Source organism: Nomascus leucogenys, chromosome 21, assembly GCF_006542625.1.
Source record: "Nomascus leucogenys isolate Asia chromosome 21, Asia_NLE_v1, whole genome shotgun sequence".
Classification (NCBI taxonomy): Eukaryota; Metazoa; Chordata; class Mammalia; order Primates; family Hylobatidae; genus Nomascus; species Nomascus leucogenys.
The window spans coordinates 8,403,971-8,420,282 of NC_044401.1; the positions used below are offsets into that span (position 1 = coordinate 8,403,971).

A 16,312-nucleotide genomic window follows, 5' to 3' on the forward strand; every position below is an offset into this window, starting at 1 on the left:
TTACTGATTGATATAGAAGAGCTAGTTGAAAGGTGAACAGTGCCTTTGGTAGCCTCTTGAAATGAGAAAGAGTGGACAATAAAATCACCCCTTATATAGTGTGTTAGGCTGTTTTGTGTTACTATAACATAATACCACAGAATGGGTAATTTATAAAAGAAATTTATCCCCTACAGTTCTAGAGGCTGGAGAGTCCAAGTTTGAGGGGCTGGCATCTGGTAAGGGCCTTCTTGCTCATCATAACATGGTTAAGGGTATCACATGGTTAGAGAGGAAGATTGTGCATGTCAGCTCAGGTCTCTCTTCCTCTTATTAGAAAGCCACCAGTCCCATCATTGGGGTCCCAACCTGATGACCTTATCTAATCCTGCTTACCTTCCGAATGCTGTACCTCCAATCAACATATGAGTTTGAGGATTAGTTTCCGACATGAAATATGGAGGACACATTCAAGCCATAGCACATAGACTGCAACCTACCTTTGAGTCATCTGATTGCACAGAAAATTCTAGTCCTTAAAACTGGATTAAGGTGATTCCTGATTGCTACTGTTTATGGACTCCTGGCAGAAGCAAATGAAAATCTTCTCCAGAGGAAGACAACATTTTGCAGGGCCTCAAATAATTTCCAGTTTTTCTGCAATTTGAGAAGGAAAACACAATACCTGGCACATGAGGAGACCAAACATCACAGAAAGAACCAATAGAGATTTACCCACAGTTACTACAAATATTGGAATGATCAGACAGAGACTTTAAAATATTATTTTTATGTTTCAGGAGACAAAGGACTAAAAGTTTTGGTGGAAAACTAAAGTTATAAAAATGGTAGCAGATTTGAAAAAAGAATCAAATAGCATCTGAGAACAGAAAAAAAAAAAAAAAACACAGTAACCCAAAACTAAAAGGCTGAACTGAAATTTGAACCCAGAAAGTTCAACTTAGGAGCCATAACCTTAACAGCTACTCTCAAAATTAGATAAAAAATTGTGACATTCTTAAACTCCAACTGTAACTAATTAGAGTTTAGCCAACTTCAACTATTTTTCAGTTATTCACTGAAAACATTACATTATCTTATAAAAGATAGATAGGATGGTCAAATATGTAATTTGGGGACAAAATTTTTAAGCCATTGATAAAACCATGATGGATCAACAGAACATTTATCATTTCCTTGAGAAAGGCCCAATAAAATTTGAATAAAATTTCAGGCAAATATAAGCTTCTATGACTGATATAATTTTCATGATTCATATTCTTTTGTTAGAAAGTTATATAGAACTAATTTACTTATCAATTAATATTGTCTAAGACATTTAAGGTAAACCCACTTGGCTCAGTCTAGAATATTTCTTTTTAAAATGTTCTGCTCTTCTTGACTTTAGTATTAGGGTGTTCTGGAGATCAGATGATACTTGTCTGTCTTCAGCATGCTTTGCCTTGATGTTAGTTTTTAGCCAAGGTATATGATTGGGCTTTTCCTTTAAAAAATTTATTTCCATATCTTCTGGATTTCTCAGTTGACACTTACAGATGAAAATTACCTGACTGCCTCAGGTAGGAAATATCTTAATGCAGAGCTACTTCAAGGTTATATTTTTGACAAGATTTTCCATTAATTTGGTTTCTTGGGAATGAAAGACAATTGGCTGAGTGGAATATCATTGCATTTGAGACTAGAATTAGAGTAGATTGTTTTCCAACATTTATTCAATTAGCAGACAAACACTGTGGGGTACCATCAACCCCCTTCAGTGAAGGACTTTGTTGCTCCAGTGTTGATAGTGTTTTCCACAGTTCAGGGATCGGCCTCTTCATGGATTTCCTTACCCAAGGTCATGGTCCTTCCCGTGGCTATAATAAATGACTCATAGATGCAGAAGTGTAAAGATCTGCCCATTTCAGGACAACAGAGAACAACTCTTAAGGGGCAGTTTCAGCTCTATAGCTCCCCAGAGGGTTAGCTGATTCTGGTGTGGGCCTACCATACAGTGTGATTCCCTATGCCCACATCAGTTTCTGTTCCTTCTTATTCCCAAGTGATGATCTGAGGTTACTCCTTAATATAATAACAATTCTTCACATTAAACTCCGTCTTGGAGATTGCATTCCAGGGTACCCAAAGGTGACAATCTTTGCAAATTTTCATGCAATGAGATAGGGAATCTATCTTCTATCCATCCATCCATCCATCCATCCATCCATCCATCCATCCATCCATCCATTTATCCATTTCTTTACACTGCTGCTTTTAAAACAATTTTTAAATTTTATAGAGATGGGCTCTCACTATGTTGCCCAGGCTCATCTCAAACTCCTGAGCTCAAGTGATCCTCCTGCCTCAGCTTCCCAAAGTGTTGGGATTACAGGCATGAGCCACCATGCCTGGCAGCACTGTTGTTTTATTAAACCATCCTGGCAACTCAAAAGATTCATTTTTGTTTTTTTCAGCAACATTTCTTCAAGGTATAATATCTGTACTATCCATCAGGTAGTCATTTGTTATGTTTCAGCAGTTTCCAAAAGATGTAAATTAAATGTATAACGTTTAGGCATGTTAGCACACTTTGTGATCAAAATCTTAATGTGAAGCTGTTTTTGAATTTGCTAGATAAATTTACAAAAATCTTAGCATTGGTTTCACCTAATTATCTCCAGGGGGCAGCAGAGAGTAATCTTAATGCAAATAGATGATTAGAAACAGCACAGGGTTTGCTTATTTATTTAAACAAAACAGACCAATTTTGAGAAGGTAAGGAAGAAAGAGTGAATTAATACATAAATAGAGTCAGTAGGGGTTAGGAATGTGGGGGATGGATTGGAGACAAAACAGAGTTACCACCTTCAAAAAAGTAGATAGTAAAGGAGAGACTAGTTAGCCACATAGCTTAAGAAGTAGACTTTGGAGTGAGATTTTTTGGGCTTGAATCTTGTTTCTATCACTTATCAGCTGTGTGGCTTTTGACAATTTACATTATCTCTCTGCTTTGAGTTTCCTCAATAGTAAATGGTATTTACTATATAGGATTGTTGAGATAATTAAATTAGGTAATATTTATAAACTGCTTAGAACAAGACCAGGGTGTTAAGCTTAGGGCTTGACAAATATCTGCTATGGGTCTGACCAGTGAGATTTACAGTTGATATTTAGCTAAATATAAAATGTGATTACTAATTTCTCTACTCTGATTTTGCTTATTTTGATACTGCACATATTTGATTTTCAAACATCTATTTCTCGATTTTCCTTTTTGTATAATCTGTAAAATTATAATGAAAAAATAATCATTAATTCCAATATGATATATTTTTTCTAACTTTTTAAGAAGAATTTTTATACATTGATGTAGATCAACCACATATTAGGAGTAAAAATTTTCAAGAAAAATCAATGTAATAGTACGTATAAAAATAGAAATATGCATTTTTGAGGCTCTTTTAAGTTACTGTTTAGTCCATTTAATGATTGTCCATGGAGGAAGATACAGGATTTCAGATGAGTCTTGAGAGCATGGGTCAATGAAGGTTACAGAGAGGTGAATTGGAAAATAGAAAATGGAATATGGCCAGGAAAGCAGTCCTTTTTATGCAATTTTATGTTGAATTATAGCATTTCTGTGGTAATTCATTAGATTCAAATCTGTAGTTATTGTACAAGGGAGCAGAGAGGAAGTAAAGAGTGGAGTGCTGTAGAGTTTGAGTCCCTTGAAATTCTTTAGACTATTAGGTATTGTTCTTTTTACCTCTGTGAAATTGGCATGTTACCACTTGGCTAGCAGTAGGACAGAGTAGATTGAGGGAATTAGGACTAAGTGTTTAGCCGTATATTTGTGTGAGCGTGTGTGTGTGTGTATGTTTGTGTGTGCACACATGCATGTGTATAGAAGGGTAAGTCAGGCCAGATATCTAAGCCAGAGAGTTCACCAAAAGTAACAGTGACAAGGCAAGTAGTTATTGGCACATTTTGCAAGAATGCACATCCAGAAAATTCAGCTATGGTAGGAAGGGCAGGCAGGTGCTGAAGTTCTCAGCAGCCAAGACTCAAATATAAGAGGTGAATGAGTAGGTAATGGTACTGGGGAACAAAGGGTCCCGGGAACAAGAAGTCAGGAATAAAAGTCCATAGAACTTTGTAGTAAGTATTCAAGAGCCATGCAAATCTTCTACATAATGGGGAGGAATCCCAAGAGCAAGACTGCAACATTTCATCTTAAATGGTTTCAGTGTGGCTAAGTCTGAATCTGACATTGGAGAGAAAGATATACACCTGATTAGAAGAAGTTTACTTCAACAACATTTATAGGTACATACATCAATTATCAGCTTATTGCAGTTGATAAATTGAGTAAACCAACCATGCTGGTTTGGGGGCATTATGGCCTAAAGTAGTTCTAATTTACTAAAGCTTCTATGTCTTTTTGTTTTGGCTACAAATTAATTGGCATTACATTGTCCTGTTTGTTTCTCTTATGCTATGATTCTTAACTGGTATTATTGAAGGAGAATTGGAAAACTGGTAGAGTAAAAGGTTTGGGTTTCTGGCTTGAACGACACCTGTTTCTTGATCCTTTTTCACTCTTTTGCTTTGCTTCCTGGGTCCTGTGCCCAAAGGCCCCAACCAGGGAGAATTTGGGGCCTTTAGATTTTTTAGAAGGTGCATTTACCAGACACATCTTTCTCTTATTATACTGACTTTCATGGCATGTCTTTAGTGGATGATTATGTTAACAAACTTTTAGTCCCTTTATTGTTTTAAACATTCATGGTCCATAAAAGGTAGAAGGTGGGAGTTGAGAGGTTACTGGCATGTGGTTTGGGGGTGGAGAGGATGAGGGACCAGGGAGAGAAACTGTCATCCTATCAAATCTACTTTGTGAATTTTATGGTTTTTGATACCCATCACTTGATTCTTAAACTGCTGATTGCAGATTGTGGTCTGACCTCAGGTAAGTGCATTGGAGTGTGTCTATGAAAGTTGTTGCCTGAAATTTCAAAGTAGAGGAGTTGAGTGAAAAGAACACAGGGCTACAAAATATAACACATTTTATTCCCAGCTGTGCCAACAAGTCGCTTTGAGGCCGTAGACCATTTAGCCCTTCTGTGGTTAGTTTTGGCTGTGTCATTGAGCAGATATTAAAATAAATGATCTCCAAGAATTTTTGATGACATGAGAAAAAGCTAACGTCAATATAAACAGATAGAGACTTGAGTAAGAAACTTTCCCAGTATCACTGGACTAGTAATTGCACAACAGAGACTTAACCCTATGTCTATCTGTATCCTAAGCCAGTGTGAATTTTAACTTCTCTCTGCTCACTGCAACCTCTGCCTCCTGAGTTCAAGCGATTCTCATGCCTCAGCCTCTCAAGTAGCTGGAACTACAGATGAGTGCCATCACACCTGGCTAATTTTTTTTTTTTTTTTAAGTAGAGATGGAGTTTGGAGTTTTGTCATGTTGTCCAGGCTGGTCTCGAACTCCTGAGCTCAGGCAATCTGCCCGCCTCGGCCTCCCAATATGCTAAGATTACAGGCATGAGCCACTACTCCCGGCCAACTTTAACTTCTATGTGGTGGAAAACCAGAATGTTATCTGTATTTTAAATCATGTATTCTCACTAATTTTCCAACACCTGGTGAAGCATTAGACAGAAGAGAAGACATTTTTGTTATGGTCTTCCCATTGTCATAGCTCATACCCTCAAGTGTTCCATGCCCTCAAGGACCTGATTTCACAGTCTTCATCAAATTAATTAACTGGAAAAAAAAGCTTGAGAAGGGAAAGGGGGGAAATATTTATAATGTTTGGCAAGAAGGAAGATGAAACTGCTAACTGAGAAAAAAAATGCATGCTGTTTAATCTTTTTCCTGTTTGCAATGTTTTCTTCCCCTTCCTGTACAGTTTTGCCTTGGGGTAGAAAATTCTTAGCACATAGAAGATTTTTCCCTCTCTCAGACATAATTTAAAAGCATAGTAACTAGCAACATTAAGGAAGAGTTTTTTTTTTTTTTTTTTTTTTTTTTTGGTGGGGGGGAAGTCTGAATTCCAGACGTGTGGCAACTAAAATAAGGGTGATTATTTGTAATCTGGTTAAAATGATCAGTCTAATTCTCCAAAGGTGAAACTGAATGGCAATAAGTACTGAGTTCTGATAAACAGAATGCCTTCACTCCCAACAAGGTAGATACCTATGTCCGAATTACTGAAACCTGTGAATGTTACCTTGTGTGGCAAAAAGGACTTTGCAGATGTGATTAAATTAAGATCTTGAAATTAGGAGATCATGTTGGATTATTTGGGTGGACCAAAAATAATCACAAGGTCTTTATAAAAGGGAGGCAGAAGGGTCACAGTCAGAGAAGATGTGACAATGGACCAGAGGTCCGAATGATGTAGCTACAAGCCAAGAAATGCAGGCATTCTCAAGTCGCTGGAAAAGGCAGGGAACAAATTCTGCCCGAGCCTCCAGATGGAGTGCAGCCCTTCCAACACCTTGATTTTAGTCCCCTAAGATCCATTTCAGACTTCTGATCACCAGAACTGTAAGATAATAAATGTTGTGTTGTGTTAAGCCACTGAGTTTGTGGTAATTTTTTACAGTAGCAATAGGAAACTAATACACTTATGATGTTTACAGGGTTGTGTGTTGACTCCCATTATAGACAGGAATTTCACAAAATAATTTTCAAGAAAAAATATTGTATTCCAGACTCAAATACTAAGGCCATAAAGCTCTTCAACCTGGAGAAAGCCTCTAAAAGTTATAATTGGGAAATTTACAAGGATGGGCCAAAGTCAATCAATATTCTGTTTTACTTTTTGGTGCAAGTTTAGACAAATCTGTTTATCTTGGACACGTTCAATGCCTTACTGTGAAGTTTATCTGTGTACAGCAGAAGTGAGAGGAGAACCAATGAGCTGAGAGATAATTCGATCAATCTGCTTCCTCCGTCTTTGCTTCAGGGCTTCATACAGGAAATCTATTGCTGTGTCAAGTTCCAGAGAAAAGCTTCTGTTCGTCCAAGTTACTAATCAGGCTAAACCACATAGACGTGAAGGAAGGGGCTAGAAGGAAGGGAGTGCCCCATTGTTGATGGGGTAAGAGGATCCTGTACTGAGAAGTTGACCAGAGAGGGTCTCACCATGCGCACAGTTCCTTCTGTACCTGTGTGGAGGAAAAGTACTGAGTGAAGGGCAGAAAAAAAGAAAACAGAAATGCTCTGCCCTTGGAGAACTGCTAACCTAGGGCTACTGTTGATTTTGACTGTCTTCTTAGTGGCTGGTAAGTTTGAATTCTCTTTGAGAGAACAGTGAGAAACCTGGTCTCAGCTCTTCCTGAGTTTATTTTTTGTCTTTCTTCTGGGGCAATGCAAATCAATTGCAATAATAGATATAGGGGGTTGCTAAATACGGGTCACTCCCATGTCTAGTTTACTTTATCATCCTTTTTTCCAGTGTCTTGCTTATTTTACTTTGTATAATATACGTTGTAAAATGCATATACTTTGTATAATATACAGATCTCTATAATTTGTCTTACTGCCCACTTCCTTATTTCCTCTTGTTTTTTTGAACAAGGCAGGATAAATCAAATACATACTAGCAGCAATCAAAGTCAGTTAGGTTCTCTTTATCTTATTCTCTGCCCCCACCCCCTTTTTTGAGACAGGGTCTTGCTCTGTTGCCCAGGTTGGAGTGCAGTGGTGCAATCATAGCTCACTGCAGCCTGTAACTCCAGGCTCAAGCAGTCCTCCCACTCAGCCTCCTGAGTGTCTAGGACTACAGATATGCACCACTATGCTTCGCTAATTTTTAAAATTTTTGATAGAGATAGAGTCTTGCTATATTGTCCATGCTGGTCTTGAGCTCCTGGCTTCAAGCAGTTCTCCCACCTCAGACTCCCAAAGCATTGGGATTACAGGTATGAGCCACTGCACCCAGCCTCTTCTCGCTTATTTATTTATTTATTTTAATAAGAACCCTAACTCATTTAGGTCCACATTGCCAGTAGCATAGATTAGGGCAGTTTATTGCTTTCTGTCACTTTCGATGATTAGGCACTTCAAAAATAAAATATGCTTACAGTTACAGTGGTGTGTCTGTGATGTATGTCTGTATTTATCTTCAAGATGTGTGGGCTGTAAGAGACACTACGAGTTAGAGAACAGACTCTTCAACATCTAGGTTCCTATAGAAGTTATAGAGAACTTGGGCCACTGTGTGGGTGTCCTGGTTTCACTGTAGAAGGTTGGTAGGAGTTGGTGTGGGAGGGAGTTTTCAGGTTTCACTTTTAGTAGACAGAGCAGCTGCAAGGGAAGAGCGTAGTTGGTTTTAAATGTTATAATTTGATAATTGAAAGAAGAAAAGGTATTTTTCCTCATTTCTGAATGACTTTAAAATGCTGCTTATCTTCCAGCAAAAAATCTGCTTTCCACATGTTAATCTTACTAGTGAGCACATGCAAAATAACTATACTCTATGACTGTACCTTTCTATTGAGAATTTTCACATGCTTTTTCCTCTTTGATCTGCACAGCAACCCAGTGAAGTAGACATGGAAGACACCTCTCCATTTTACAAAGGTAGAAATGGAGGCGTAGAGAGGTGAAATGATTCGCCCAAGGTTAGATATGACTAGTATGTGGCAGAATCCCAATCAGTAATGATATACATCAGTAAGCACCACTAAACATTTGAGTGGGCAATTTTCCTCATTATTTAACCATTGTGCTTTTCACTGAAGAGCATCAGTGAAAAAAGTCAAGCCAATACTTAGTTTTAGCCTTAATAGACTGTTACTCACCTAAAAAAGTCAAGTGATCTGAATCTTTCAGTAGTTCAGATCTTGTTGTAGAAAGCTCTTATAGAAACTTGTGCAGGACCCAGCTTGGCTGGGGCAGCCAGATAGGCAAGGAGCTGTTTATGTCAAATTGCACTGTTACTTCTGGGAAAAGGAAAAAACATGATTAAAACATAATTTATAATTTCCAATTTCAAAGGTTGAAATGTTTAAATTTTAAAACTATTTCTGCACACAACTAGGAAAGACTACATATATCAGATCTATGAAGTCTATGCTTATGTTATTATAAAGTTATTAAATGTTTAAAATCAAGATGTAAAAAAGCATATTACTTTACATGTAGTGATTTGGTGTCATAGATTTACCATGACATGATTTAGAATAATGAGAAGCATACTACTTGGGGAAATATGACTTTATGTCTTTATTGCTAAAACTGCTATGTTATTAATACTGCCAAACAGAAAGAACTCGCTTTCTACAAGAGAAGTTCACAAAGGAACAAGGGAGCTAATGACTTAAATGTAAAACATAGTATTCATTTTGTTTCCTTATTTTCTTTTTGTTTACTTATTTGCTTGTAACTTCAAGCAGCTTGGTAGTTAGTAAACAAGATTTATCCAGAAAAAACCTGAGGGGAAAAATAAAAACAATCTGAATTGTGCACATCAGAGCTATATTCCCAACCTTGTACCTGGTCCCATTCCCAGGCACTCCCCATACCCTGTACCACTTCGTCCTCCTTTTTTTAGCCCTATTGTCTTCTAGATTTTTGTGTGTGTTCAAATTATATTTTGGTGTTCCAGTTAAAATTATTCCATCTTTTATAAAAGTTATTGATTTTGTGATTTTGAGTTACTAAAAAGGAACCCTTCACTTCTTTCCTTCTTTGGGCTAATTTTATTCATTTATTGTTGTCTTCCACTAGAGGACAGGCAGTAACAACAAGAGGAGATAAAAATCGAGACAGGGCTCTAAGGTAGCTTTGGCAGATTTGCAAACAATGGAAAAAGATTCAAAACAATTGTGCAAAAGAAGGGTTTTGTCCTTATTAATAATTTTAGTCCTATCTTCCTTTTCTAGTTTGCGGTATTTGTGAATTTACATTTTATAATAATTTATAGGTGTGTTTTTCTCTAAATGTTCATGCTTAAGCAACTAATAAATTAAAGTCCTTATTAATGTGTGTGTGTGTGTGTGTGTGTGTGTGTAGAATAGTGCCTAAAAGTTATTAGTAATCTAAATTAGAAAGACAAAGGTAAGATGAAACAATTGATGAACATTTAAAATCAGTAAATCTTGAAATTGTATATGAAACTAGTACAAATCTAAAGGAGGGAGAAATTACAGTGAGTTGGAGTTGAGGAAGATTTTATGGAGATGGGTCTTGAGCTAGGCTTTGAATGACAGGTTTGGATAAATGGGGAAATGCAGAGAAAGGAATTGGAAGGATGGGATGTGTAGCATGTGCAAATGCAAGGTGCTTCAGAGAGAGAAAGAGCTGTAGCTTGCAGGGACAGAGACTATGTGTTAAACAATAGTAGGAAATAAGGCTGGATTTTGGGGGGTCCTTAATAGCTAAATAAAAGAACCTGGGTATTAGTCAGTAGACAATGAGGAACCACTTGTTCTTTGGCAAACAGGAAAATTTATAATTAAGTAGGATTTTTGGAGAATAATGTGGTAACAGTGTCCCATTGAGTGGCGGTGGCACTAGGTAAAATATTTATTTTGAAACATGAGTCAAGAGCTTCTACCCTGGGGTTCTCATTTGAAAAAAGTTCTGTGATGCCGCTGAGGTATATATGTGACTGAGAAGGGAGTTTCGTTGTGGAGGAAGATATTAAGTTCAGTATAGGAAGGGAGGACAAGTAGGAGGAAAATTCCTACAGATACTTGGAAATACAGTCAGCCCTCTGTATTGCATCCCTGGATTCAACCAACTTCAGTTGAAAATATAAAGGGAAAAAATAGATGATTTCATTAGTACTGAACATGTACAGATTTTGTTCTTGTCATTTCCTAAATAATTCAATATAATAGCTACTTATGTATTATTTACATTGTATTAGGTATTATAAGCAATCTAGAGATGATTGAAAGTATATGAGAGATTGTACATAGGTTATATTAAATACTACACCATTTTATATTAGGGATTTGAGCATCCTTGAATTTTGCTATCTCTGGGGGTCCTAGAACTAATCCCCCCAAGGACACTGAGGGATGACTCTATAGAAAACTCTAGTGTTTGTGAATCATTCATGAAGTAGATGATCCATCCCACAAACAGAATAAACATACGGACAAAAACAATAGAATAAGCACTAGAGATATTTGAATTTGGGCTCTAAGAACCATACTTATCTCTTTCCAGTCTATAAAAGATAGGAAGATCTGAGAAGAGACAGGAAGGGAGCCAAAGTGGAGTATCAATTGAGTGCTTAACCTCATGTAGGAGGAGATACTCTTCTGAAATTGAGGATTAAGATGAGACATTAGATACAGGGATGCTAGTAGGTTGAGGATGGCAATAAGGTAATGGGAACAAATGAGACAGTTTACAGTAGATAAATTTCCTCCCAATAAGATCATGAATATTTCAATTAATGGTGTTTAGTTAATAAAATGACCCAGTTGTTGTTTGATTTTATGTTGTGTCTGAAAAATTAACCTATACATTGATTAAAATGTAGTAGCCATCAACATATTTTTACCTCTTCTCCCTTATTATCACTCACATACATTTGTCAGTTGCTGACTGGGATTTGGGAGCAGATCTGTGGTTATAAAATAGCTTTGGACTATGTGATGCTAGTAGGCCCTAAGAATCAAGTTAACAATCATTACTTTTTAAATAATAATAGTAGTAATAAATATCACTGATTTATATAATTCATATAACAGACACAGTCACAATCAGCTTTTTTTCCCCAGGAAGAAATGACATTGTTCATGCATTAACACTAAGCAACAACTTCAGAGTTTTTCTAGCTGGAATTTATATGCCTAGACCCCATTCTAAGACCAAAATCTTTAAGGAAAGCAATAACAAAAAGTTCCAGGATTAAAGCAGGGCTAAAAGTTTTTCCATTTCTTTTTTGAGACAGGGTCCCACTCTATTTATCACCCAGGCTGGAGTGCAGTGGTGCAATCATGGCTTACTGCAGCCTTGACTTCCCAGTCTCAGGTGATCCTCCTGTTTCAGACTCCCAAGTAGCTGGGACTACAGGTGTGCACCACCACGCCAGGCTAATTTGTTTTTGTATTTTTTGTAGAGACAGGGTTTTCACATGTTGCCCAGGCTGGTCTTGAACTCCTGGGTTCAAGCAATCCTCCTGCCTTGGCCTCCCAAAGTGTTGGAATTACAGGCATGAGTCACTGTACCTGGCCAGTTTTTCCACTTTTGAAGAAATAATTTTCTTCAAAAATCTCTGCTACTTTGAGTTATTGATGCTGTTGCAGGTTCTCTTGGAAATTAGACTCTGAGATAGAGTTCTGTGTACAGGATGCTTGTGAGCAGAGGGAGAAGTCTACCTGCAATCTCAACCAACTGACACCCTCACTGACCCCACAGGGAGCTCAGGAGCTAGAGTGGCCTAGAGAGGCCCTGCATTGAATAAAAATGGCTGGTCCTTTATATCTCCATCTAAATCAGTCATTGGATATGGGCTCCCCTGGAAAGGGTCTGACTTTGGTCAAAGTAACTGAAGTCATCCCTGGAGAGGCTGAAAACTGAAGACTGTCTGTTGACAGTGATCCTAGTGGCAGGAACAAAAAGTCAAAGGCAATTGTTGGTGGCACATACTATGTCCACTCTAGTTGTCACTTCTAATACTCTTAATTCCTTCTTGAATTTCCAGGTTTCTACCTGGTATTATTTTCTTTCATCCTGAATAATTTCTGTTATTGTTTCTAGTAGTGTAGGTCTGCTAGTGAGTTCTCTTAGTTCTTAGTTCTCTTTTTATATGTATTTTCCTCAATATCTTGCCTTTCTGTTCTTTTGACTGAATAATTTCTATTGTATATATTCAAGTTCACTGATAATTACAATTTCCTTTCTCCTCTCCATTCTTCTGTAAAACCCTAGTTAATATATTATTTTAGATATTGTATTTTTCAATTTTAAGATTTCCATTTATTTGTTAAAAGTTTTTTTCTCTGCTGAGATTTTTCTGTGTTTTTATTCATTCATGGTGAGTATATTTTTCTTCATGTCACTAAGCATAGCTGAATGTTGCTGTAAGACTCTTGTCTGAGAATTCGAGTGTCTGGGTCAACTTGAAGTTGTTAGTCTCCCTTAATGTATTTTCTCCTAAGAATAGGCCACATTTTCTTGGTTCTTTGTAAATTAAATAGTTTTATTTGGGTTTTGAATGTTGCACAGATTCTGTTATATTGCCGTGTTGATATTTTACTTGGTTGGACTCAAACTGCAAACTCTGCCCTTTGGACAGCATCTCAAATCTCAGTTCTTTTACTGGTAGTTAATCTGCTTTGGCCATGATCTGCAATGTGTGGTTTAGAGTCATCAGAGATATGGGTAGAGTGTATGCAGAATTTGGAACTCTTTTACTCTGACTCTGTCACTTCTCAGAGAGTAAGGTTGCCCTAAAATCTACCTGCTGGTTCTTCAGAAAACTGTGGGCTTTCTATTAGAGTTTTAGCTGCCTAATGTGGTATCATCTGCAGCCCTCTCTGGGACTAACATCAGTAAAAATGGGGAAATAATGGGAACCTACACCCACAACTCTGAGCCCCTATTTCCTTCTTCCAAGCATTGACACCCTTCAAGAATTTTTCTGCTTCCTCCACTTTCCAGTAATCTCAGGTAGTTGTTTTTATATTTTGTCCACAATTTATAGTTCTTATCTGTGGAAACTCACTGGCCCATAAAGAAGTGAAACTTTCTTCAAATATACATATTTTAAAATATTATTGTATTTTTACAACTAATATTGACTTAGTGGTTATATTGTCTTGGATGTTAAGATTGAATACATTATTATGCCTTTTTGCTTTCTAAATTTTATCCATGCATTGAATGTTTTGGTACATTTCACTTTTCTCAATAAAATTTCATTCTTTCCCACAATTTCTAGTAAAATTTCTAGATACTAATTTAGATACCAATAGATACCAATTTCTAAATACGAATATAACACTGTGTTGGGTCTAAAGATCAGTTATGTAATTCTAACCACTAGCTGTTTCATCTTTAGAAATTGCTTAACTTCTTTTGACAGTAATTTCCTCATTTGTGAAATGAAGGAGATGTATGACACTATTAAGAAGTATAAAGCCTTCACAAAGGAAGTACTTTAGAAACCTTCAAATTAAAAACCTTTCATTTTATACATGGGGAAAATAAAGCCCAAGTGTGTACGTGGGATTGCTAATCATATCAAACAGCTTTCTGGGGTGTGAGCTGAGTTTTGAACACCTTCATAGTACAAAAATTAGAGGGGAAAGGGATGGGGCAAGTGTGTGGGAGAAAATCTATGACTTTTATATGTGATACACTTGAAATGACAGCAAGTACTCAAGTGGGGACAAATTTCAGCTAAATGTTTGAGGTTCTTGCTTAGGAAAAACAAATCAAAGCTGAAATGTGGGTGGATTATTCTGTTAGCCAGTAATTTAGAGTGTCTGTCATGTATCAGTCACTGTGCTTCATGCTGTGGACATTTGACCAAGACAGACATAGGTCCTGCTCTCATGGAGTTTAAATCTGGCGGGAAAGATAGATATTAAATCAATTACTGCAAATAATTAAACAATCCGCAAGTGCATAAGGATAAATATAGGGTGACATAGAAATGTGTAATTGGTGAGTCTAATCTGGTTTGAGGATCAAGTTAGGCTTCCCCAAGCAAGTGATGTTTAAGATGAAGATGAACAGAAACAGCGAGGTAAGAAGAGTTGAGGGATGAACATTCCAGGCAGGTCAAACAGGCTTAATGAAGGACAGAGGGAGCTAAACTATGACTGGAGTGGTGAAAACAAGAGGAAATCACCTGTGTAGAGATCTAGTTGAAGTTCAAGGGGTTGAGGAGCAAGAGGAGAGAAAGTGTAAAGAGAAAAAGCAGCTGAGACTTTGATGAATACTGACATTACAATGCCCAAGGAGAAAGATAGCTTGTAGAAAAGATATGGGAGGAGGCAGTGTAGAGAAGATATGGGAGGAGGCAGTGAAGATAGGGAAGGAGACAGGGAAGGGAATGCATGGGTGTAGTGAGAAGGCTAGGAAAGGGGTTTTAGAAGGAGAAGAAAGTGGTTAATTGTATTAAAATCCACCAACAACTTAGGAACGAACGCCAGCACTGAAAAGAGGCCAAAATCTTGACTATAAAAGGGCTGGTGACCTTGAAAATTGCAGTTTGAGTAGATAGATGTGGGAGCAGCAAGATTGCTGGTATTGAGGAGGGAGTGGGTGGGAAGGAAATTGAGGCCGTGGGCACAGACCACTCATTCTAGAAGTTACGCAGCAAAGAAGGGAGAAGGGATCCTAGCTAGAAGGGGAAGTAAGCATCTAATAAAGTTTTTTTTTTCTGCCAACATAGGGGAAACCTGAATGTGTTTAAAGGATATTATTTGAGAAAATTCAGTGATTTGGAAGAAATATTTTTCCAACCAGTGTGTGTTTATGTAGCTTTAAGGTGTTTAGTAATTTCTTTTCTTTTTCTCTGCCATTTTGTTACTTTACCATGAATGCTACCTTTTCCTAAAGGTTTATCCATTACGTAATATGAGAATATCTGGTTATATGATTCATTTTGTGGTGCCGATAATTTCTTGAAAAAAATGTCCAAATGGTAAATGTTTACAGATCCCCAATAATAAAATCTAGCTATTTTTGTTCTTCACAAAACTATCCTACTTATCTTTCATTGGCTCTTCCCTAGTTGTTCTCCAGGGATGGTTCTAAACCAGTGATTTTAAGGTAGTTGCCATACGGAACTCCCTATAGAGCCTAAAATTGCCTATAGAGCTTAAGCCTGTTTAATCAGACTTTTCTGGTGTATAGGGATCTAGACTTTCACAAGTCTTTTCAGGGTATTCTGATGGGTGCCAGGGTTCAGAACACTGCTCTAGGTCTTTCCTAGTTTCCTCATCACCCCAACTATCCTCATTTCCTTTGCAGACAGCTGCTCACCTCCTGATTTACCATTGTTCAGTGTGGACTTCTTTAATGTCCACAGATGGTAAGGTTTCTGAGAGCAAGAACCTTGCCTCATTCAAGCTGCCATTCCCTGAGCTCTGCCGAGCTACTTGCCACTAAGTAGGTACTAACAAGTGTTTGTTAACCTGCTTCCTCAAAATGTTTCTTGTGTCTGTAATAATTCTTAACCTTTCTGTTCCCCTCTCAGAGGTGAAATATCAATCTTTTCAAAAGCAAACCTGCTTTTTGTCTCATTCCTTCTAGTACCTCTGGGATCCTGCTTGACCAGTTAGCTTCCTCATTCTAGTAACTTCTGGCTCTCCCTCTTTCTGTCTACAGACGTGCTG

The 16,312-nt window shown here is 37.4% G+C and overlaps 1 protein-coding gene across 2 annotated transcripts in view; it reads left to right on the top strand.

Annotated features, from left to right (window-relative positions):
- The first annotated feature begins 6,959 nt into the window (after positions 1 to 6,959).
- The window catches only part of CD200R1 (CD200 receptor 1), a 58,135-nt gene continuing 48,782 nt past the window's right edge, over positions 6,960 to 16,312 (top strand). The window contains exon 1 of one of the 2 annotated variants that reach the window (XM_030801705.1): positions 6,960 to 7,282. In XM_030801705.1, the coding sequence (XP_030657565.1) occupies positions 7,216 to 7,282 (67 nt within the window). In that variant the 5' untranslated portion in view covers positions 6,960 to 7,215. The remainder of the gene's footprint in view (positions 7,283 to 16,312) is intronic. The other variant, XM_003261816.3, reaches the window with a different exon arrangement.